At 41.8% G+C, this 24,713-nt stretch overlaps 2 protein-coding genes and 1 long non-coding RNA gene across 15 annotated transcripts in view; 1 reads left to right on the top strand and 2 right to left on the bottom strand.

The window, feature by feature from the left end:
* LOC124957282 overlaps nt 1-1,421 on the bottom strand; it is a 38,309-nt gene extending 36,888 nt beyond the window's left edge. The window contains exons 1-2 of the long non-coding RNA XR_007103482.1: nt 1,264-1,421; nt 545-657 (exon numbers count right to left, since the gene is read on the bottom strand). This is a non-coding gene — a long non-coding RNA (uncharacterized LOC124957282). The remainder of the gene's footprint in view (nt 1-544; nt 658-1,263) is intronic.
* LOC124957276 (ubiquitin carboxyl-terminal hydrolase 10) overlaps nt 1-22,740 on the top strand; it is a 105,561-nt gene extending 82,821 nt beyond the window's left edge. For 6 of the 11 annotated variants that reach the window (XM_047514147.1, XM_047514153.1, XM_047514152.1 and 3 more), the window contains 9 exons: nt 119-260; nt 17,052-17,238; nt 17,339-18,859; nt 18,961-19,165; nt 19,241-19,490; nt 19,592-19,687; nt 19,762-19,926; nt 20,139-20,367; nt 20,453-22,740. In XM_047514147.1, coding sequence (XP_047370103.1) covers nt 243-260; nt 17,052-17,238; nt 17,339-18,859; nt 18,961-19,165; nt 19,241-19,490; nt 19,592-19,687; nt 19,762-19,926; nt 20,139-20,367; nt 20,453-20,739 — 2,958 coding nt within the window. In that variant the 5' untranslated portion in view covers nt 119-242 and the 3' untranslated portion in view covers nt 20,740-22,740. Of the gene's footprint in view, nt 1-118; nt 261-16,108; nt 16,428-16,517; nt 16,538-17,051; nt 17,239-17,315; nt 18,860-18,960; nt 19,166-19,240; nt 19,491-19,591; nt 19,688-19,761; nt 19,927-20,138; nt 20,368-20,452 lie in introns of those variants that run through there. The other 5 variants (XM_047514156.1, XM_047514154.1, XM_047514146.1 and 2 more) reach the window with 4 other exon arrangements.
* LOC124957279 (uncharacterized protein C16orf52 homolog A) lies at nt 16,972-24,705 on the bottom strand. Of its 3 annotated transcripts, none has more exons than XM_047514179.1 (4): nt 24,010-24,705; nt 23,588-23,800; nt 23,207-23,373; nt 16,972-17,438 (listed from the first exon to the last, which is right to left on the bottom strand). In XM_047514179.1, the coding sequence occupies exons 1-4, from the start codon at nt 24,110-24,112 to the stop codon at nt 17,433-17,435; spliced, it is 489 nt and encodes a 162-aa protein (XP_047370135.1). In that variant the 5' UTR covers nt 24,113-24,705; the 3' UTR covers nt 16,972-17,432. The 3 variants fall into 3 exon arrangements, with proteins under 3 accessions (XP_047370135.1, XP_047370134.1, XP_047370136.1); XM_047514178.1 differs by lacking the exon at nt 16,972-17,438 and having other exon boundaries at nt 21,347-23,373; nt 24,010-24,175; nt 24,258-24,642; XM_047514180.1 differs by lacking the exon at nt 16,972-17,438 and having other exon boundaries at nt 21,347-23,373; nt 23,588-23,827; nt 24,010-24,646.
* Nucleotides 24,706-24,713: the final 8 nt, after the last annotated feature.

Raw genomic sequence — 24,713 nt, 5'->3', positions numbered from 1 at the left:
TATCGATACTATAGACAAATTTATATTTGTCTAGTTTCTTCCTCCAGATCTCCTCTTCGGCCGCCATCGGAGAAATTTCTTTTTATTGTATATTTTTCAAAAACGGTATATTTTTCAGGACAAAACTCAGCAGAAAAGAATCTAATAAACCGAAGAGGAGATCCAGTTTCTCGCCATTATTCCGTCGAAATACGCTGGGAGCCTTGGATGAGGACGAAAAGGAGGATAAGAGGAGAAAGAGGATGAGGGTAGTAGAGAAGGTCTGTAGTCTCCTGTCGGGAGCAAAACGTCACGAAGGAAGAGCCCCGGTTTATCGAGAATTTTGAGAATGGTAATGTAGAGGGTAAGAGAGCCGAATTCGCAGACGGAGGAAAGAGGAAGACGCAGAGTCGTGGTAAGAGGGAAGGGAAGAAGCGGAAAGGTAAGAAAGGGAGAACTTCTCCGGGTCTCTCCAAGTAATCCTGCTGCTGTTAGAGGAGAGGGAAGAAGGTAGGAGAATATAGGATGAAAATACCTGGAGTTAGAGAGGTCTTACTTGACTCACCCTCGCGCTTGCTTTCTTTCTCTCTCTCTCGCTTGCACGCTCCTTCGTTCGCTCGCTCTCTCGTCACCATCTCCGAGCAGGCTTTCTCGTACCGCAGCACACGCCAGTTGGTCCTAAATAAGACAAAAGTCATCATATAATTCCATGGCTAATACTCGGCTCGCATTAATTTCTCGCGAGCTTTACCCAACTTCTTTTCGAATTTCTTTCGAGAAAATGCTATATCAACGGAATACCACCTTCTAACGTTTTCGACTTTAAGTCGTACGTAAAGAAACCACTCGATAAGAGGGAAAACTTTGACTAACTGTGGAAAATTACGAAAGATAGGATTACTCGAACGATTACGCAAGAAATTCATTTGTGTCGCAGTTGTCGAGAACGGCTTTCACATTTACGATTGACAATCGTAAAACGCATGATGCTGCTAGATTATTCTAATTCTAATTTAATTTCTAATGGATCGCATCTTCTTCATCGTTGTTCGTTGTTCGTTGTATAATACAATTCGAAGGGCGTTCTTTGCTACGTAAATACATGCATATATATATATATATATATAAAATACATATACCTATAGACACATCGTGAAATAGATAATTATATACATCGATAATTATATATATACGTATATTATATATCTGTAAAGAAGGAACATTACGTCTTATCGTACGATTATAATTAATTTTAATACGTAAAAGCGGAAAAGAGAAACTTACATCTTATTAACGTCTATACACGTCTTACCCATTCCGACGCTCGACTTTGACTAAGAACTTTTCAACACAGTGCCACGGATGACTTTGAAGAGGACGAATCGAGATCGAACGTATTCTAACTTGTTACCACAATCAAGGTCGGCAATCAAAATAGGATCATTACATTCTGCCTACATAACAATATTATCTTGTTTACAAAGAACGTAGGCAGCGGGGCGAAGAGAGAGAGAGAGAGAGAGAGAGAGAAAAGTAGAAAGGCGGCAAGCGAGAGGAAAGAAAGAAATGAAAAAACGAATCTCGATGAAAAGGCGAGGTTTGACTCGACGGTGCTCTCTTCTCGAAGAGGAGGAATGGAAGAAGAAGGAGAAGGAAGGAGTAGGAGAGGGTGCTTCGAGAGCACGACGAAGAATTCCGTCACGATCTCGTCCACGTTCGCTTTGTCCTCGGCTTTGATTTCTTCTCTTCTTGTTCCTCCTCTACCTACGAACAAGAAGAGAGTAAAGAAGAGAGTGAGACCGAGAGAGAGAGAGAGAGAGAGAGAGAGAAAGTCCACGGAGAGATGCAGACAAAGAGCGGAGGGAGGAGAAAGAGAGTGAGAAGGTTCGAGAGAGAGAGAGAGAGAGAGGGTTCGCTCGGTTCAGTACCGGGAGAGTGAGCGATATTTACATGCGATTTGCATACTAGTTGATCCCTATTGCTTCCATCTCCAACGAGCCAGCAGGGGCGGCAGACCTACGCCCGAACCCTCCGTCACGGTTCGTCCTCTTCCTCTTCCTCTTCCTCTCGTTTCGCGATTCTACGAGTATCTATATCTCGCGTTCTCTCTCTCTCTCTCTCTCTCTCTCTCTGCATCTCTTTCCGAGTAGTCTCCGAGTATACCACGTACATTTCGCGCTCTTCTGGCAGAAACGCGTAAGCGAAACCCTTAACTACTAAAGCGAATCCGAGAGAGCGAGCGAGTTTCGACGTTCTTCGAATCCTCCTGCTCGTTATCGTGACCCTTAACGAAGTGTCCTGTAGATCCCTATGCTTCTCCTACTCTCACGTAACTATAGCCGTGTGTGAGTACACGCGTCGATGGCGCATCGTCGACGCATCGTCGCGATATACTTCGGAGGATTCGAGGGAAAGAAAAAGGAAAAGGAAAAAACATTGGAGAGATAACGCGACGACAATACTGCACTCTATAGATATGCTAGAAAAAGCACGGCTAAAGCTTTCGGATTTCGGTAACAGGCTTCACGGATTTAACAGAGTTGGCAGAGCAACGTAATCGGGTCATACAAATGTAGCCGGCTAATTGCAGATAGGCAGACCGGATTGTCTTACACGTTAAAGACACCGTGAAAAGGTAAGGCGCCAGAGGATATTTTGGTACTTGATGGACGAAAAGAGAGGACAGGACGGGGTTTCCTATCTTGGGGACCAAATGGATGAGGCTAAATTAGTCGGAATAATCATGGTAACGGCGAAGAAAGAGGAGGGAAAAAGAGAAAGAGAGAGTTTCTTTTTCGTGGAGCAAAATCTCGACTACGACTGTTTGCTATGCAAACGAAGAGTTAAAATAGCCGAGCATATAGGTTTATATGAATATCGAAAAGAAGTCGTCGTCGAAACGACAAAAGGAGTGGGTGGGAAAGTTTGAAGGAAACCGCGCGTGTCCTGGTCCATCCATTCTCGGATGGCTACCGAGAGAAGAGCCGATTGATATCTGAGCCTCGTGCCACGGCGTCTAATTAACTCCGTGACTGGCTGACCCCACATGACCCGTGGCTCGTTGCATGCTCGTACGGTGCGCTCGTGTGCACAACCGCACACGTGAACTTTTCTCTCTCTCTCTCTCTCTTTCTCTCTGCCTCAACCGTACACACGTGTTGCATTGGCTCGCACACCTAACGGATCGCTCTCTTTCATCGCGAATAGAGACATCATCGTACCGCCGAGCCGTTCTCCGCGCGTTAACCTTAACGCTGCTGCTTCCTTAAGGACGAGCCTTTCTCGTCACCTCGAGTATCACGCTCTTACGATACTCTTTTCATTTTTCACGGGAGCCATCGTTTCATTATTTTTTTCCCCCATTGACAAATCTCAGAACCGCGTGCTAACTTCCAGCCGCGCGAAAAATAATCGATCCGATTGAATTTGTAATTGGTATGTTCTCTCTCCCTTTTTCTCCTTCTTTCGGTGTATCGTTAATTAAAACGAACGAACGGGTTAATTTTATGCGGGTGGCGAGTCCCGCTCGGTATGCACGGCTTTCCCATTACGGCAATGGCTCCTTCTCCCCTTTAGCCGGCACGCTCGTCGTCCGTTGGTGTCACAAACGATCATGCTCTCCAATCGTGTTATCGCCTTGTCGGCGATTCGTTTTACTTGAAAATCTAAAAATAGAAATTTATCGTAGAAATGTAACAAACGATAAAGGGTAAAGCAATAGGAAGGTAACGAGTTCTTTAAAAATGCGTTCGCGTTCTAACCGCATGTCCGTATAAAAATGTTTCAACGTGGGTGGAGAGAGAGAGAGAGAGAGAGAGAGAGAGAGAGAGAGAGAGAGAGAGAGAGAGAGAGAGAGAGGAAGCAATTGGAAAATTTTGAAAGCGCTACGTGACGAGGAGAACGGTGGTAGCTCCAGGGTGAAACCAGCGTGGTACGCAGGGTGTGGCGCGTGAGAGCTAGCTCACCTGAAACAACACAACGTTTTCAGATCGCTGATCCCATAAGCGTCCACGTTTGATCCCTCCGTTCGTTGTTTTGCGAGCGCATTCGCTTGCCTTCCGGTTAATTCGCGAAAAACTACACCGACGTACTTGGACTCGACGAGGATCCTCGCGCTATATCAACCAATACTGACCGCGTTACCGGACGAAACAATACCGAGAGAGAGAGAGAGAGAGAGAGAGTAAACATTTTTCTGAAAGTTTCTTCTCTCAAGTCCCGGTAAAGTATCCTTACAGGTACAGGTCAACTTTCGAACCGAAATAGTCGTCCCACGAGCGGTGCGAAAAAAAATCCCTGAAAGAAGGTGCGAGAGAAGGGTGAGAGTGTGAGGTAGGGTGAGAGCTGGGAAGTCGCGTACAATGCCGGAGATATATCGTGGCATAATATGCAAAGCGGATCGCCCGTACCCGGCGGGGGGTGAAAGCAGGAGCCAAGGGGTGATTAGCGGGACAAAAGCCGACGCCGCTACAAGTGGAACCAAATTGGTAGAAAATTGATAATCAACCGCCAATATCAACCTCCATCGGGAAGCATGGCTCGGTGTACGTTCGGCGAGAAGCGAGAGACGGTCGAGGGTAAAAAAGCGCGTACATCGGAGAGAAGGGAGAAAAAACACGCGCGCACTGCGTTTGTCCCTTCGCCCTGCGTTTTACAAGAGCAAAAGTATTTATCTCTATCGGTCGGCAGGGATGTAAAAATGAAACGAGAGAAAGAGATGGAGTAAAAAAAAAAAGAGAGAAAAAATGGTAAACGTTATGGTTAAAAGGAGTATCCGAATGGGTAGGTATATCGGGGTGTCGCATCTATCCGAAAAGTTCATCGTTCGAAAAGGGCTTCGCTAAAAGAGTTTTCTCTAGAATGCGCGAGCTAAGTTCAGAAACGACGTGGCAAGTGTGTAATCGAAAGAATCGTAGAGCACTTTTCTCATGCAAATACGGGCCGACGCTGCTCCCAGGGAGATACGAGTAACTTTTTCTTTGGTCTGCTTAAAACTTCAAACTTAGGTCCCTTTTAAATTTAAATGCTTTCTCCTCTGCTCCCCCGCTCCCTACCCTTCCATGGCTGACTCCATGTGTTCCGCTTCTTCGGGGTGACTCGCCGAGGTGAACCGGATCGACGACGAAGAATAGCGGAAAAAATAATAAAGCGACTCCGCTGACAAATTGACGGCTGAACTTTCGAACGGGAGATGCACAATGTATTCTCCTCTCTCTCTCTCTCTCTCTCTCTCTCTCCTTCCTCTTTTCTAACGGGAAACGATACGCCTCTACGAACGTCTATACGCGGTACGTACGGTTTTTACGAACGAAGAAAAAGGAGGTGAAAAGTAAAAAATGCGAAACGCATGCGATGTGTCCGATTACGTGCGAATGCCGTTCGATCGAACGTCACAGTGGGAGAGGAGTTATTAAAATGTAAATATAAATCGACAGACTGTGTGTAACCCAACGTGTCCCGTTAAGCACGATCAGCAGCAGCGTTGGATAAAATTCTCTCGAATATGCACAAAAGTGCAACGACGTTCGAAAATATAGTTTATAGATGAAAGTCCAGTCGAATTGTTCTATCGAAATCGCTTAAATATTTCTTACGTACAAGCGCATTTTCATGATAATAAATTGAAATAAAACCGTGAGAAAGAGCCGCGCGACGGTATTTTTCTCGCCTCTCGTTGAGATCAAGAGTCAAAGGGATCCAACGACGATCGTAATAATCGAAAAGACATTCGAGATCGTCTTCGGCGAAGCTGTTGGAAATAAAAATTCCTCGACATTCTGCTTCTGTTTTTTACGAGGAGCCTCATAAATTTATGCTCAGGGATCGAACTCACCCTGCGAGTGCGCCTCACTCTACCCCATACCCACGTACCACCATGTTCCGCGTCGCAGATTTATGGACTTATAGATTCTTCCTCTTTCCTGCGACTTTCTCCGGATTCAACGAGGAGCTGGAATACATATAATCCTGAACAGCAGACAACTCTCTTCCTCGTACTCTCTCGCGATATTTCTCCTCCGAGTGTCGTCGTTTTTGCTTTCGAATTATTATGCGGAAAACAGAAAGAAGAGGAATCTGCTTGGACCAGATAAATTTTCTAAAAGAAAAGTGCACGAAAAGTCAGCGTGATCGGAAACATTCGCTAAGAGCAACCTTTCCCAGGATATGACAGTAATCGCAAACGGTTCCTTCTTCCACGACTGCGATTTCATTCTTCGACTCTTCCTTCTCAATCTTCCCCCGTCTTGGCTCTTCGGCAAGGGGTCTTTTCCTACCTCTGCTCTCTCTCTCTCTCTCTCTCTCTCTCTCTCTCTCTCTCTCTTTTTCTCTCTGTCGTTCACTCTGCGCGCCAGCGGCCGCGATAGCTCATAAATATTCAATGGCCACGCGGCCAAGATAAACTAATTAAAACTTAGATCTCGGTAGTCACTTTAGATTTTTACTTACACAAGAAGCATTTCAGCGACGGCTGCCCGCCACGAAAAAAGAGAGGAAAAAGATGGAGGGAGCGAGAAAAAAAGAGAAAAAAGGAGAAAGAAAAAAACAAGAAAAAAAGAAAAGTCCATACTGCCAAGCGCGAATCCGATTGGACTCTTCCCCTTGCACCAAAAGATTCGCGGTCGGGGTTTCGAAGCAAAAGAAGACGCAAAGAAGAAAGCTTTACTCTGTACTTCTCATTAAGGAAACCACGTTTTCTTTCCTCTCTTCCTTCTTTTGTTCCGTACGCAGGGCCGGCCCTTCCTTCCCCGTCCTACTCACCGACGTCGTTACGAAATCAGTATCCTTTTTCTCCGAGCGCATCCTCGGACCATAACGGGTGTCCTCGAATCAAACGTATCGAATCTTGTAGCTATGTATGTACTTTAGGAGGAGCGCTCGGTAAGATTCTTCCTCGAAGGAGAAAAAAATCTCCGTCTTCTCGTTGGCAAGATCGTCGAGAGTCACAATTCGTTTTCCCTTTTCCTCGTCCCCCGTATTTTAATTCGTCGTTCGTGTTTTCGCCTACTCTCCTCCTCATCTCTCTCTCTCTCTCTCTCTCCCACGACTTTCGTCTGGCAAGACTTACTTTTTTTCCTCCGTACCCCCTAGGCCAGGTTTACTTAAGATATTAAAGCACCCACCCCAGGTCCTCTCCTCCTTTCTCAGAATCTCGTACTCTTCCTCCTTTCTTTCTTCGACTCCTTCCAAGGCAAAACTCTCCGGGGAATTCGGTGCAGCGGCTATGCCTTAATTTGTAAGCGGATTTTTGCACTAATCAGCGAATTTAAGGAAGCAAACGGAGGGTATGAGGGAGCTGCTCAAAGACAAGAGAGGTGTGGCCGGGGAAGAAGAAAGTCATTTGAATTTATTTTAATTATACTAACGAACAAGGCGCTGGAAGGAAGGCCTAACGAATTATTTGCTCGAATATGATTGCGCGGAATTTCTAACGAACGTTCGGCCGATCTCTTACTCGTCGTCGTAAGTTGTCTCTATTCATACCCGTTAAGAAATTTGAGAGTTGATTTTTCGCGTACGGAGCAACCAACAACAAAAGGATTACGCAGAGGATGATGGTCCGATTTTCAGAACCATCTCTCGTACGTGAAAGCGAAGGATAGTAGCGGTGGAGGAGGATAGTAGCGATCGACTAGCGTGACCATGGAATTCCCGCCTATGACGTGCCCACAAGGGGTGGTGTATCGTTAGGGTTGCTCCAATCCCGTGAGTCATCAAATCCTAGTCTCTTTCTTCAAACGCAATCCTGCCTTTGAGAAGGAAAGATCTGTGAAACTGCGGCGACGATAGTTTGCGAGAATCGATCAGCAGCACGTTTCGTTTAGGCCGCGTGCAAAGTCGGGTTATCGTCTTTCGCGATCTGGGAGGAGGACGCGGCCCCGTCGTGACCGCAAGCGGCAAAGTGGCAGAGCGACTCTGTGGAGGGAACCGAATGCCGTTCCGTGGCACGCGGAACACGGAACATCCGTTTTAGTAATGAGCTTACTTTAAGGCCGCGCACACAGCCGCCCAGTCACCCCTTACGGCCACCTTTAGCTCGCGCGTGGGATCCGTACGCGCGATGGAGATCGGTAATTAATCATTTAGGAAGCCTCGGAGTGCCGGGGCTAGGCCCTCCTTCGCCCTTCGTCCTTTACGCAAGCATACGCGAAAGGCGTAGGTGCGCTCTAGCGCACCTCCTTATATAAAAGATATCCATTTGGGTGTGGGTGTGTGTATACACACACAGAGAGAGAGAGAGAGAGAGAGAGAGAGAGAGAGAGCGTAGAACGCTAGGCCGAGGAAACGCCAAATGGCCAACCGGGACTGAGATTGGCCCCGGCCACGAACGCGCTGTTCCGGCTTACTTGGAACTGGGGCTTCCTTTACATACGTACCACCTTCCTCGCACCGGCGTAGGATCGAGGGACGCTCTACCAAAGCCTTTGCGATACTCCCAAATAAATTCCTCCTACGCTCGAGATCAATTTTTTTACAATCTTCCTGGGAAATACTTCTAAAAGAGATATTTATTATTCTAAGGATGTACATTACAAAGAGATACTTACAACCAGATACGAATTGACACGATTGCCTGCGTACGATCGAGGTGCCAAACTTTGCGATTGAAGGAAGAATCGGGATTGGAGAAAAGAATTTGATAAAAAAAAAATACGCAAGAAGAAAGAGAAAACTTTACTACTTACGACGTTGAAAGCGGACTGCGTAATACAAAAGTTACGTACGTAAACCGTGTATCCTACGTATGTTCCACTCGCGTTATCACGATCTCGACCCCGTTTGATATAACAGTCACTGTGACGACTATCGTCTTCCGACACGCAAGGCCGCTGCGGGATTTTACACAACCGCAAGGACCTCTATGAAATTGTTACAATAGGCGAGGTAACTAATGGCGATGGCGATAACGACGATTGGTAAGTGCCAGCCAGCGTCAAGCGTAAAAACGTTAGAGAGTCAGAAAAGGAAAAAATCGATCGGTGACCAGGACTACGAGGAAGGAAAAGAAAGGAAAAAGAGGAAAAGAGAAGACTCGACTTGCAATTCGAGAAATAAAGGCTCGCAAAGAGGCAAAAGGATTTAGGAGGAAGGGGTGCAGGATGATTTTGCGAAAGAACGGAGAAAAGGGAAGGACACTTGGACTTTGAGGAGAACAGGATCCATAAACGTCGTCGAGTTTCCGATCCAAGAACAGTTAGGAGGTGCTAACGAGTGTTCTTCCCTCGTGCTCGAACGATCCTTCGAATCCGAACGCTGTCCCTGGGGCTGCCATTACCGTTGCTTTCTCCGTCTCCGCCATTATCCTCTACGAGTACACCCTCGCTCTTTCGCGACCCACCCCCGATTCGGGGCCACCCCGGAATCACGACCCTCCTCGTTAACCTCGAAACGATCCTTTCGTGGCTTTCCCGCGCGCGCTCTCTCTCTCTCTCTCTCTCTCTCTCTCTCTCTCTCTCGCTTCCATTTTTTCTCTTTGCTCCTCCCCCTCCTCGTCTTGTCGACACGTTCGTCGCGCAAATAAAAGATACACAAACGTTTCCTTCTACTGGTTCGTTTTCTCTACAAATTCCTTCTTTGCAAATTCACGCTGTGCTGCGAGTAAGATTAAATCTACGACCTTCTTTTCCCGAAGAAAAGAAATCGGAAAAGTTCGGTAGCGGAACGAAACGCAGCGCGGAAACATAATTTTTATAATAACCATAATTAGATTTTCTAATTGGCGCACGGCCGAGACGGCGTAAAAGCGTTTCCCACAGCGTTCATAAAAAATGCGTGCGCGCAAAGCTATCGGTAAATATAGAGTAAATTGTATGGCGCAATTCTAGCGCGTACGCCTCTATTATTCCTTTGGCTATTCAATTCGAAAGAGCGTGAAATTTGTTCTTTCGTCCGTTCGCGTCCTTCTCCCAGAAAATGATTCTCTTTTCTCTGAGAGCGCTGCGACGAGGAAAAGCACTTTTTTCGTTTTCAAAGATGACTTTACGCTAAACACACCAACGAGATATATGCCGACGATTTTACAAGGCTCCATCTCTCCATCGAGTTTCCCCACTTGCAAAAACAAACCGGTCTTGTTTTCACGCGGTGATCGGTCCACCGTGAAACGGCGCATCGCCAACCAACCCCCGTTAACGTACCTCGTGTTTTTCTAAGTAGAGAAACAACAGTTTCGTCCTACTCGTACGAGGACGAACATTATTTTACCGTATTGGAGCAAAAATACGCTGTTCCATCCGGGGCGAAAAATACCTTTCGAAAAGTGCATTTTTCCTAACGACATTTAATAACGTTACGAGAAATACGAGAAAAACGAGAAAAATAAAGCCGCGATCGTTCGAGAGAAAAAAAAGGAAAAATAGAACTACCACCGGGGATTGCTCGTAAATCAGTGCCGGCGCGAAATAACTGGCAAAACTGGCGATAAATCAGGGATCTCCGCGGGGAAACCGAATTAGGAAATTGGCTGCTTAAAAAGCGCCGTTGACGTTAATCCTAGCCAAAGAGAGACGACAAAACCGTCCGCGTAAATATCTCTAGGGTTTATTTTCCCGCCAATGTTTATTATCAAAAAAGATTCCATTTCGAGTAGTAGTAGTAATTCGAAGAAGAGTCTAGGAATTCAATACTAATGTCTGTTACTTTTAACACAAATCACTCGTCTCTCAAGTATTCAACTACGCTCTTTTCCGAAAGCGAAGGCAGGCAGTATAGGATACGCCTCGATGGAAAGAAAATTCCCTCGATTTCGTCTTCGATCGACGAACCTCTCGATCGTGAACGGGCTGGAATAAAAGCGGAATAAAATCAACGTAACTCAATCGGGCTTGTCTTTCGAGATCGACCTTCCTGCCTTCGACGCTGATAAATGTTCGAGTACCTGTGTACGAAGGGCTCGTCCTTTTAATTCCTCCCGTACTCGATCGGAGAGGCAATAAAAACTCGAGGGAGGGAGAGAGAGATCGAGCTTTGATATTTCGACGCGAAGTCTCGGGACGCGAAGCGAAGCGAAATCGATGGACTCGAACGTACGCGGAATCAAACTATAGGCGGAAAACGCAAGCGGATAAACGAGCCAACAGACGGACGGTCCCTTCCGGAATATGAAATGACGCGTTAATGAGTTTTGTCCTGCGGCATTCGGTTCTAAACGCACAACGAGCGAACCGTGGAAAGGACATGAAGCAGGAGTGCGTTTCTCCATTGGAATATTGTTCAACGATTGATCGATCGACGGAATCGACGGAGCGAACCTATTCTCAACGAGAGAGAGAGAGAGTCGTTCCGGATCGATGTTCAATTAATTATGTAGTTTCATCCTGATATTGCGCTTGTAATCTGTTTGCGGTCTCGCAAAATATCATCCGGAGAGACGAAAAAGATGGACGAAACGAAAAAAACTAATTTTGTCTTTGTTTTTTTTTTCTCTCGTTGGATATATCGTTGCAACATTTTTCTGGATTTTTCAAAATCTACGGCTTCGAGCGAGCGAGCACCTGCCGTGCAAGTGGGGCCGCGTGCATCGCGAAGCAAGTGTACGCTAAGAATACTCTCTAAGGGGGTGCGTGCAAAGAGCCGCGCGGCTACGGTTATTACACGCGTCACGCGGAGTACCACGGTCACGCATCCCCTTCCTTTCGAACGAACCCTCCGACCGAACTAACCTGCGAGAGAGAGAGAGAGAGAGAGAGAGAGAGAAAGAAGGTAAGGAGGCGTAAAAGAGAAAGAGGAGGGAAGTAGCTTATCGGCACCCTTTATCTTGTCAGGCCAGAACGCGGCCTATTATGCCACTTACGGCGTAGCTTACACGCTTCGTGCCGAAGACACAAACCACCTTACTCGACTTTACGCCCGGAACAGCCTGCAGGAGAGAAAGACGTTGCTCGGCACCTGCGATCGACCGATAAAATCCTCCTCGTTTTCTTTTTTCTTTGACTTCTTTTTCATCCGAATTTACTTCTCGCTTCCTGGAGTAAAAAGTAGAAGAAAAAAAAAAGAAAAAACAAAAAGCGGAGCTTTTCTTTGATAGCTGACTGACATTACCAAGGAAGAAAAATGAAGGCAAAGGACGAATAAAGAAGGGATGAAGAAGAGGGAGTCGAGGCAGCAGCAGCAGCAGCAGCAGCAGCAGCAGCAGCAGCAGCAGCATCAGGGGCAGCAACAGCAGCGCTCTTTCGAATTCCGCGAGACAGAGAAGTAGTAGTAGGGAGTAGAGAAGAAGATGGTCGCAAGGGCTATACGAGAATAGGAGAGAGAGAGAGAGAGAGAGCCGATATATAGAACGGACGATATAGAGCGGACGATATAGTCTAGCCTTGATATAATGCCGAACGAAGGAGTTTCCTCGTCAACATAGCCAACGCGTAGTCTCACAGCGTCTTGAGGGGGCGGAACGAAGAGAAGAACCGCCGCCGTTATCAACTCGGCCGACGATTGGCCGAGCCCCGAGGAGCTTTTCACGGAGGGCCAATGGCGTACTGGTCTCCGCTTTTCAAGGAATCTGCCCCCGAAATCCTGGGTGTGAGCGAGAGATATTCTCTTCTCTCGAACGGCGAACGCTTCCTCCGACTTTCCCTCTGTGCACGTACGTGTATCCCTCCGTACAAGTGTGGGAACATACATCAAACCGTCGTCCCTGCTTGGCCACTACTGGTCAGTCCTATTCCAAGACGACTGTCCCTCTCCTCGCTTTTCTTCTTTTTCTCTCTTTTCTTTTCTTTCCCTCCTCCCTTTTCTTCCTCCTAGCGTTTCTCGTCCAGTCAGGAAGAAGGCGCACAATGCCACGCGTATCTACATAGTACTTTGCCGTTTTCTCCGTTTTCTTCTCGACTTTCTGAAGAACGAGACAAGTATTCTCTCTTCTTTCAGACGTTAATCTTCCGACGTCTCTCTCTCTCTCTCTCTCTCTCTCTCTCTCTTCTGCCGAAGAGTTATCTCCGAAGCGAATCCCGATACGCGGAGGGACTTTCCACTTTTCTCCACTCGAAAGAAGAATTTATGACGGAACTGCCGCTGACGCGTTAGACGCGAGACGATGTTAAGGAGAGATCCTTTAAGATCGCCATCTCACCTTCCTTCTTTTCTTTTTTTTCTTTCCCCAGCCACCGTCCTTCCCCTCCAACTCCTCCACCGTTCCTCGTCGACATAGTGTCGACGGGTATATACTTGGACTTGGACGCCAAGGAGAAGGGTAATAAATTCGTTGCGTTTCCACGATCGTTCAACGAGTAGCAATAAGTTGGATGGTCTCTCTTGGTAAGGAGTTGAGCCTAAGTTGAACTTGTAAATAAGACGACATAAACAGGGGGGGAAAGGAAGAAAACGATAGTGAGAAAAGGGATAAGGAAACGGGCTCGAGATATTGATAAGATTATCATAAAAGCGGCGTTAAATGGTCTCCCAGATTGGCGTACTGGATCGCGATCGTGGGCAAAACGGCCGAATAAATGCGTTTACTTTGTGCTATAAAAGCGGCGTGCTTTGCTTGTCGCGCGCGTGGCGTGCACACTGTAGCGCCTGCTGTACACACGCGCACACACACGCGCGCGCGCGCGCGCGCGTGCACATATGTCTCTATCCGTACGCCCTCCTCCTCCTCCTCCTCCTCCTCCTCCTACTCCCCCCCCAACCCCGGCCCTCTGGACGAGAAAGGAAGGAACGGGAGCACCGGCGCGCTTTACGATAAAAGCCCTCTCTTTGAGGGATCCGTTTATTGGTTGCTAAACATCGATATATTGCTTTGGAGATTGCGCAAAAAGTAGCGACGCGCGTTGTCCTCCGCATATTATATGGCGGAGGACAACGCTTTTCTCTCGTTCCTGCGCTAAAATCTCACACAAACGCACCAGACGCGTACGACGTCGTCGACTACTTACCGCGAGATACCGACTAACGCTTTCTGAGCTTTTGAAAGCACCGCCGGGATTCGTGAGCCGAATAAATGCCGTATAAATGCCGTATAAATGCCGAATAAATGGCGAATAAATGGCGAATAAATGGCGAATAAATGCCACTCTTCCGAGGAAACGAACTCTCGCGAGTCTCGAAAATTCTTTTAAAGTATCCCCTTCCTTTCTTTTCTTAGAAGAAGATCTTATAACTCCGATCTCACGACTCCGGCTTACACGCTTTAAGATATTCCATACGTGTAACCGAAGACTCGATCCTGACTCGATCTCTCCTCACCGACGTAATAAATGAAACTTTCGATAACGTTCGATATAACATACTCGTAGTTCTCTCTTGTTCGTAACTAAGGACTTCGCTGCCAAGGAGAACGCGTTCCTAATGTTGGAAGAACAACAACGTTCGCGGTGCCGTTAACGTTAACGACCAGTGCGCAACCCTCCCCGCACCCTGCCGAAATTTACATGAAATTGCTTATTAAATTACTAACTTTTTCGCGATGATTTAACGGTAGGTAGGCCATTTGTCTCCTCGCCTTTTATTTCCTCCATCGCGTTAATGAAAGTGCTTTGGGTCCCGCGTTGAACAAGAACTTTTCGCATAATTCTTCGTACCGAAGGATACTCTCCGAGTTTCTATTATATCGACGTTAAATCCGTTTCGTTACGTAGGTACGTAAGTAAGTAAGTAAGTAAACGGATGTCAATGAAAACGAGAAAATGTATCCCAGATTTAACGTACTCCAAATAGTAGTTAAATAAACGTCCTTGCGTGGGCGACACGTGTTTCGGCAAAGCCAATCTGCGCTGACGTTTCGAATTAAACTCCTCCTCCGGCCAGCGGTCTAACCAGCTGACGCGTACATAAAAGATAGACGAAACGACAATAAACGCGATCGTTACGGTCTCGAGAAATCGCGTCGGTGAAATGAAAATTGTGACGGACTTTAAAAGAAAAAGTCCAATTTTGGTGCCTAAGATAAAGAAAAAGGATAGTAGAAAGGGTGGCGCGCGCCTGGCGCCCACTTAAATCCCGAAGACTGCAAGTTGCAAAGACCGAAAAAGGGTTCTTACGGGTCTTCGTTTCCAGTTTCAGATAAGCCGATATGCATTCATTATAATAAGAAATGAAAGGCGCCAAGTGAAAAGTTTTCAACGCGGTCCCGGCTTATCAAGTTGGTCTGAATTTTATATTATTTAAGGGAACTTACGCAACCCTCCGGCTCTCTTTTACCTTCAGTAAACGTACTTTTTCCTTTCTCCTCTCTGAGCGATACGCTAGTTATAGAAAAGTGCGAAAAAGGTGTGGAAAGTTAGGTGTCACAGACATTATTCTTGTTTCGATCGCAAGATGTACGCAACTTCAAAGGTTCAGCGCGACTCTTCCATGGCTCGCTTTAATTTCGCCCCTCTAATACGTACGTTTATTTCTAAAGTATATTTAATATGCTGAAAGAAATTTTGATGAAGTATTAAATGAAATCAAGAGACGAACGCGCACATGCATCATCGACGAATACCTCCTTATTATTATTATTATTATTATTATTATTATTATTATTATTGTTATTATTATATCGAGATATGGTCTAGAAAAAGAAATAATTCTCTTTGACCTTTTCACTCTATACACGCTCGCACGAATATTGCCTATCGTAGGAGTCGCGGCAGTTAGTTCGGACGGCGTCCCGTTAGATGGCGCTGAACGTCGTTGAAGTTCTTTACCGTTAAGGGTTATATCCCTTTTATATACCCTTTTTCGATCATATACCGGGATATCATCGACTAAGGGAATTTTCTTTTTACCGTGCTCATCATGATATAAAAATCATTTCAATCTTTTAATGATATAAATAATGGATATATAAGAGATATATGAAAGGTGAAAAGATCTATAAAGTAGGGTCGATCGACAAGGACGGTTAATCGACGATGGTTACGCGAGCGGAGATGGTTACTCGAAAAATCAATTAATTAATTAAATCAATACCTCTTTTACTCTGTCCGCGGAATTGGACAACGATTTTTTCTTCGTCCGATCGCTATTCTCTTGTCCGCCATATCGTTTTGTCCACATTCGTTTGTCCAATCGAGTACGAATCGAGCATCGAGTACGAACGTGTTGTCCCCTCGAGCAAAGTTACTGGAACGATCCAGTGACTTAACGAACTCTTTAAAGTCAAGAAATGTTCCTATCGAGAAGTAAAATATATAGAAGCGATCAGTGATACCAACGTTAGATATGTTAAAGTCGCAGATACAATGTGCTTGGCCTATTTCATCCATACAACTGCCGAAATATGAACCTTCGCGTTGTGTAATTGTTGATTGTCCGTTTTATTGCCTGACGAATCATTCGAACATTGCATTTTTATAATCAATACGTTTGTAATATTACTTTTACGTTGATTGAAAACATACGATAACACCGATATTTTGTCTTTCCTGCCGATAGAAATCTCACCGGAGAGACTCATGTCTTTTTGTTCACTCGGTTTTTAATGTTTTGTATCGAATATAGACATAAGCATGGATGTCCGGAAAGAGGTACGTTCATAATTGACTGACTAATCATCATTATTTCCCTTCAACAACTTTGAATATTATCAGATATTATTTCGATCTCTCGAATATGCTCGCACACCACCGCCTATAAGGTTAGAATTCACGCATTTTTTTTATTTTCCTATGAAAAATGACTACTATCATTCGGTCTACTATCAATTCTTTTCTTTTCTCATAGAAATAATATTTGTCGTACGATCCTTTCGATGAGTCTTGCAAAACCAACGTAGATTCGATACAAATAGTCATCAAGACTATTAGATAGAGATACATGATATATATATATATATATATATATATATATGTATGCATATGTATGTGCGTATGTATGCATATGTATGTGCGTACGTAGATGCATACATCAATGAATAAACATTCTTTCGCATTCACACAGAAAAAACACGTTCTTTCTGTGAGGGAAAAAAGGGCGTTTGATTAATCGTTCAGACATAATATCTGCGATTGGATAATCGTATAATCTCTCTATACATATATATCTTAGAGCATTAAAAGTATATTATATTAAGGTTTCGTACGTTTCTATCCGCATGTACGAATTTATGGAGGAATGCCTAGAATATTCTTCAAGAATTATTTTCCTTTCAGCTTGACTTTCAATTTTTGGATCTACACGATTTGGGTGATAGCGATAAAAATCAGTTGATGGCAATTTTAAAATCTAGTAATGTTACGGACGCATTGAAGCTACCATGGGATACTCTGGAGAATAATCACGAAGGAAATGCGACTGTAACAGAAATATCGGAATTACAAAATCATTGGTATCAAAATGGTAAATGAAAATAATGAATTGAAAAAAGTATATATAAGAATAGGTTATAAAACTCTTCCTTCTCGTCGTCTAAAAAGATTTATTATTGTCGTGTGTACAGCAGGGGGAACCGAGGAGGAAGGTTTCTTAAAGTGCGCCAATCCTACAAACGTTGCCGCCTCCTCGATGGTCATGTCGGCGATACCGCAAACGCATCATCCCTATAACCAACAGATAATAACAACTATGTGCAGCGATTGGCAACCCATGTATAACGTTCCTACCGACGCCCATATACAATCTTATATACCTGGATTAGCCTATTCTCATCCAATATTTCCAAATACGGGAAATGAAATTCATGAGGTTTCGTACGGTAGAGAAAACGGACGACGTAGCCGTGGCAGAGGTATAAGAAGAGACAATTTTAGCCGAGGTATCAATCAGACCACTGAAATCCATTCGGGATATATCGGGGAACAGAGCCAATTTCACCCGCCGATACCCGTTATGTACTTTTTGTCCGATCACGCCGTATCCCCGCAACAGCATCAAGTCGCCGGACCAATTTTTTATCCTCCCATATATTCCTCGCCAACCATGCATCCTCATACGAATACGCACCCACATGCGCATCCTACTTATCAATCGCATCATCATTCGTCCAATAACATTAGATATGGGAGACAATCGCAATCGGTTATTACGCAGCAAAGTCAAGAGTGCCTGAAAGGAACAACGACGAGCGCTCCTAAAACCCAAGATAAACGTCCGCAAAATGTATATTCGACTCTGAAGCCATCGTCTTATCATCAATTGTCAAACGAGGAAGATAATAATTCCTCTCAGACCAACATAGTGACGACAGTTATCGTAAATAACAGTAATCGAGAGTCTCGGATCGACAATGAGGACGAGGAAGGTGGTATTACTGCCATTAATAAGAAGACCGCGAATAACAACGCCAAAGTCTCGCCGGTTAATGTCAAAATAGAACACAATATCGTTTCGACCGTCAACGAAGCTTGCAATGGTACGGAGAAAAGTGATCTCCCATGTGTAAATATTAATAGCAGCATCGAGGTTAAGCAAAATGGCGAAAGCGAGAAGGAATATAAAAATGAAACTGTTTCTAGTATTAAGACAACCGTTGTTAAGACATTGTCGACGTCTACGTCGAAGTCAGGCGAGAACGAAGTACAAATTGAAGAAAATGAACCATCGAAAGGAACCTCTTTAACGGATGAGCCTCCTGTAAAACCTAATAATAATCTGATACCTGCTGTTGTATCTACCGTTGCAAGTTCCTCCTTGGCTTCTATTACGCCGAATATGTCTTGGGCGAATGTTTTAAAGAAAGGCAGTTCAGAATTACAAAGTAATAATAGTTCGGGTTACAAGCCAATGGCACGAATTAATCCATTGCCAGTTACGCCGGTGAACGAACAACAGAGTGGCGCAACGACGAAAACGCCATTGCACCAAACGATCGTACAAAGGGAACAACGTATTGCAGGTCCATCGCTCGAAAACGAAAGTCTTCCTTCTAGTGCGCACAATATGTCGAGCGATTCTACGAAACACCAAACAGAATTGACGATCCTAAACAAATACGACGATCCTACTGTTTTTAGAATGGCCGGTAAGTAAAATTTCATAACAATTAATATGCCGTATTATTTTATTATTCCGATCGAATAGCACTTATTTTTCTCTCCCTTTGTTTTCTTCCCTTTCTGACAGAATTCTTATTAAACTATCAGATGGACAAGCAAACGGTAAGCTTGTTACCGCGTGGCTTAACGAATCGTAACAATTATTGTTACATCAATAGCATATTACAAGCTTTACTTGCGTGTCCACCCTTTTACAATCTTCTTATGGCCTTGCCAACGAACCATTCCAAAGGCAATTGCAAATATTCATCCACCCCCCTCATAGATAACATGTACGTATATAAAATGACTTTACGTTTCAAATTTTTATCGTCACATTTTTTACATTCACCATCACCATTTTATAGGATTAAGTTTGTTCACGAATTTACGCCTCTGTCGGACAGCGCTAGATCAGCTAGAAAAGATAGGGTACACAAAAGAGGAGACAATTCTATTGTAGATATACAAAGTGGTATGGCATTTGAACCATCTTACGTGTACACTATGCTGAAAAATACTTCCGCTGCCGGAGTATTTTCCGTAGAAGGCCGACAAGAAGATGCGGAAGAATTTCTCTCGTGCCTTCTAAATGGTATCAACGATGAAATGTTGGAGGTATGCATCCCTACAACGTCGTTTATGTGCGTGCGCGTGTCCGTATGTTGCGACAGCGATTAACGTGACAACAGTTAAACGTGAAACACCGTTCGTTTCAGCTTATTAAATTAGTAAATAATGAACCAAATCCAGCTGCTGCAGCCAATCCAGCGGAGACTAATATTAATTACAATCATGCGGAGGAAGAGTGGAAAGTGAGAAATCACTTTTTTTTAGATTCTCATTAAATCAAGAATATGTTATATAATATGCGCACGCATTATTCCAGGTAATGGGACCAAAGAACAAGGGATCCATCACACGATGTACCGAATTTGGTCGAACACCCTTGTCTGATATTTTTCGCGGCCAATTAAGGTCTAGAGTATCTCGGATGGGAGAACAGCCGACCGACAATGTGCAACCTTTCTTCACGCTGCAATTGGATATCGAAGTAAAATAATTATCTATCGCTAACTACCTATATTTTTCCTCTCTCAAGCAACATTTATCTGCATACATATATATATATATATATTATTATTATTATTATTACTATTATTATTACTATTATTATTACTATTATTATTATTACTATTATTATTACTATTATTATTATTATTATTATTACTATTATTACTATTATTATTATTATTATTATATTAGAAGGCGGAGACTGTGACAAGGGCGCTCGAAATATTGGTTGGAAAAGATCAATTGGAAGGGATGACTTGTAGTAAAACGAAACAACAAATAGAAGCTTGGAAGCAAGTCACTTTGGAAGAATTACCGGTTATCCTTATATTACATTTAAAGTGGTTCGATTACAAGCTTAATGGATGTTCAAAGATATTTAAGAAGGTCGAATTCCCCATAGATTTAAAAGTGGATGCCAGTAAGTTTATCGATCCTTATTAAATAATAAATATTGTATAATACGTACGTTAAAAATCGTTAAATCTATCATTTGTACATTTCAGAATTTTTGTCACCAAATATATGGAAAAAATTGAATTCCAAACAAAAACAGTACAAATTATTTGCTGTTACTTACCACGTTGGGAAAGAAACAACAAAAGGCCATTACGTTACCGATGCCTTTCACGTAGGCTACGGAGGTTGGGTAAGATACGATGACAATTCGTTACAAGGTATTTCAGAGAATGACGTATTAAATCCAGCTCCTCCTAGCGTACCATATTTACTATATTATAGAAGATGCGATACCATCGGGAATAATCAATCAAACGCAGGTAGAACCCGTTGAAATATCACTATCCATTTGTATAGATAAAAGTCCTAAACAAATATAGTGTGTATCACTTTTTACGATTTCACGTTTATTGTTGATATTTATATCCGAGTAAGCAGAACGTTTGTTATAAAGTATGGTAAAATTGAATTACTATTTCCTTTTATCTTACTACACCGCTCATCAAATATTTATACTAAAAACTGTTACTAGTTTTACGCGTAGTTTTTTCTTGATACATAACTTGAAAGTAGCTAAGGTAAAACCAAGTGTTCATATTAGCACATTTTATTGGCGTTGGGTATTAGATGCTTATAGTTTATAAAAGAAAACATTAGATATAAGTTTCTTGTATATAATATGTTTCTTCTAAGATAGATATCGTATATCGTATTATGATGTCTGCGCGCGTTTACACGGAAGAGTAATTTGTAACGTGAATTTTTATGATCACGTTGCCTTTCCTTCTCCTCCTCCCCCCACCCCCTCCCTCTATTACTTCCCATGGAACGAAATTACGATTTAATTGCTTTTTTTTATGACGTTTACTAATCGTTTAAGAAGCACAGATATCTTTCTTCAGTTAGATTATGTTTAAAATATTAACATAACGTCATATATCTCACATTTTCAATCATTCTGGTCATCTCTTTATTGAAAGGCTTATTATATAAGTTTTGTTTTACGTATTACGTATATGCGCGTTAATTAGTTATGTACAAATAATTTCTCTAAGTCTCCTGAATTCCCAATTTACTGTCCAACTTTTGATATTCGTTACTCGTGTTTAAGATTTCTTAGGAAGATAAGACTAAACATTACGATAAGTAAGAAATACATTTTTTTATCAGGCAAGCGTGAACATATTTTCCAATTTTGCCTTATAATCTTTGGCACCGACTGCCTGTCATAATGAGAGAGAGAGAGAGAGAAAAAAAAAAAAGAAAAAAGAAAAAAAAATTAATGTAACATTCATCGATCCCATTAATGTTAATAAGCTCATGTATTTCGTTAGAAACAAATGTCCATAAATGTGTCATTTTTGCATATAAATACGTCACTTTTACATATTTGTAATAAGACCAGTCTGTTATTCAAGAATCATTATTTTAATGAACTCTTTCTTGAACGGTAAAGTTGTAGTATTTGCATTTTTACATTTTTCTCAACAAAGAAATATTTTTTGTCAATTTATATATCGAATTTAACAATTTAGTCATTATTGAAGTAAGGATTAATATTGTACTGAACCTCCATTATGAGATATATCTACCATAATATTGTAAATTAATCATATCGTTGAAAAATTTCTTTCAAACCGAGGTCACATCTATTATATCATTTATATTTACTGACATATTTTACATTTTTGCACCGACTAAAGTCTGCAAATCTATGTTTGTTAACGATGGTAATATTATCAAACAAACAAATTAGCAAAAAAAAAATATATATATATATATATATATATATATATATATACATGCATACACCCACCCACCCACACACACACACACACACATATGTGTATATATATATATATATATATATGCACACCCCACACACACAAACTTTTATGAAAACCTGTGTACAATATAGTGTAAACTTTTATCTCTTGTAGAAATACAAGAAATTTGAGTAACATACAAATAAGAATATTATAGCTATGCAAAGTGGTAAAACTAGAAAATCTAATTATAAAATATCATATTTACATACATACATACATACATACATTATCTATAAAGTAAAATGTTTATAATGTAGATAAAATCTTGATATAAGTGAAATTTTGCAAGTGTATGTAACTTAAGCAGTAAAATACAATATATTTCTTTTCATCTTAGTATATATCTATTATAAATTGTAAATAAATATTTAGAGTTTATAAAAAAGAAAAATTAAAAAAAAAAAAAGAAGAAAAAAAAGGAAAAAAAATAAATCTATGTACATACATTATCTATAAGCTGTCACATGTGTATTAAGATACAATATACGCAAAATAGGAATATTTTACTTGGTCATATATTTCTATAGAAAATGGAAGATTCTGTTTAACGAGTAGCAACTATTTGAAAGTTAAAAGTGGCCCTCTGTTGAATTTAATATCAGCACCATTGGACAGCAATTATCAAATTGTTATAAGCACAGAGGTCGCTCTAATGATTTGGACAATACACAATGGACTTGACAAATAATCCTTTAGCGTAACTTGGATATTTTTTAACTTACTTTTTACATTACTATTATTTCTGCTTACTAATCGTTATTCGCAAGTAAAGCAAATTAATAGATTATGATAATGAGTTAACAAAAGTGTTATTTCTTTAAGAAACTTTAACTCGGCTTAAAATAAAATCCTGCCGAACTTTGAAATGTAATCCCTTCCAAGATACATGATACTGAACATTAAGAAGAGAACAATACGAAGGCCATAATCATAAAATATCACGGAGTAACGCTAAAAATGTGGTAAACATACTTTTCCTGCAAAAAGTTCAGAAATAACTGTGATCCATAGTGCCAGAACAAAGAGAATATAAGAGATCCCAACTTGATGCGAATTTGGTAATTGGTATGGTTGTCCACCAATTTCGTCAATGTAAAAACCCATTGGAAATAGAACAGCCGCTAAGCAAAATAGTACCACTGAAATATTATTAGCGTAACATTATTTTATGATGTAATAATACCTATTATATGCACTTTGAAAGGATTTCAAATAAATTATTAGTAAATATCTGATAAAAAAATCATTTTCATTCCAGACGTATGGATAAGGGACAGATTATTCCTCATAAGGGGGATGATATTAACGGTCGCCCTTATCCTTTATACCTTTTATTTATTTAAAACTACTCACTCGCCGTAAATCCGACCCATCGAGCGTAAGGAATTACATTGCGATCCCAATGCGAACTGATCAGCAATATTACAGTTGTCGTTATTAAAATACATCCGACTAATATAAATACAAGGGCCAATAACCATTCTGGCTCCAAGTCGGGCGTATAACAAACTTGCGGCCTGTTGTATAAAGTCATACAAGACAGCATAAGGCCTAATCGTGTATCTCCTACAACGATTCCATAAAGGAATTAAGCTATATGTCTCAATCAAACGTATTTACTATTAAATCGTTGCAATTGTTGCATATACATATATTTATATATATGTGCATATATATATATATATATATATGTGCACATATACATATACATATATATATATATATATATATATATATATGTGTGTGTGTGTATATGTATATATATATATATTTACCGCCAACGTCGGTTATAATCCAGTCAGGCATTCCGAGACTAACGATTGCAAACATATCGGCTGCCAAAAATAGAGCTCCCGAAATGATGGTTAGTTTATCCATTATTAATTTAAAAAACAATTGATCTTCTGGTTAATATGCGACGTCATACAATCATTAAAAAAGCTTTGCATATTTGATGAAAAGATATAGGATCATTGTATTATTAATTATCTAACGAGTCGAGTTTTTAAGGAATTTTACTAACCTCAAACTATCATTCGATATGTTATATAAGAAATTTATCTAACGATATTAACAGTTTTAAGCTTTTCTGACATTTTACTAAAATCGTTATACATTATTGTCATATGCTTCCTTTCTCGTCCTTTTCAGAGCACATTTGTACTACGTAAAGTAACAACAAAATGCAATATCTGCGATGCACTGGTAGCGGGCGAGCGGGCGGGCGGAGATATTTTGAAAACGTAGGAATTCGGTCAGACATTTTAAAATTTTGCCTTATCGACGAAGCTCGGTATAAGCCTCTCGCGCCATCTGCCGTTACCTTGCTTTATTACGATCAATCCGGTTCAATCTTCAAGTCAAAAATCGTTCTTTATAGATTGATCGATGTCTAAAAGTTTTCAAATAATTAGAACATTATTTAATTTATTCATATATTCATCAACATTTTACGATTGCCGGCGTGATATTTATAATA

The sequence above is a fragment of the Vespa velutina genome, chromosome 25 (genome assembly GCF_912470025.1).
Source record: "Vespa velutina chromosome 25, iVesVel2.1, whole genome shotgun sequence".
Classification (NCBI taxonomy): domain Eukaryota; kingdom Metazoa; phylum Arthropoda; class Insecta; order Hymenoptera; family Vespidae; genus Vespa; species Vespa velutina.
This window is presented reverse-complemented; position numbering and strand designations above follow the sequence as displayed.

Coding starts and splice junctions, on each gene's coding strand:
- LOC124957279 (XM_047514178.1), bottom strand. CDS start 24,112: ATGGATAAACTAACCATCATTTCGGGAGCTCTATTTTTGGCAGCCGAT. Junction 23,801..24,009: donor GATTATAACCGACGTTGGCG/GTAAATATATAT, acceptor GAATCGTTGTAG/GAGATACACGATTAGGCCTT. Junction 23,374..23,587: donor ATGGGTCGGATTTACGGCGA/GTGAGTAGTTTT, acceptor ATAATATTTCAG/TGGTACTATTTTGCTTAGCG.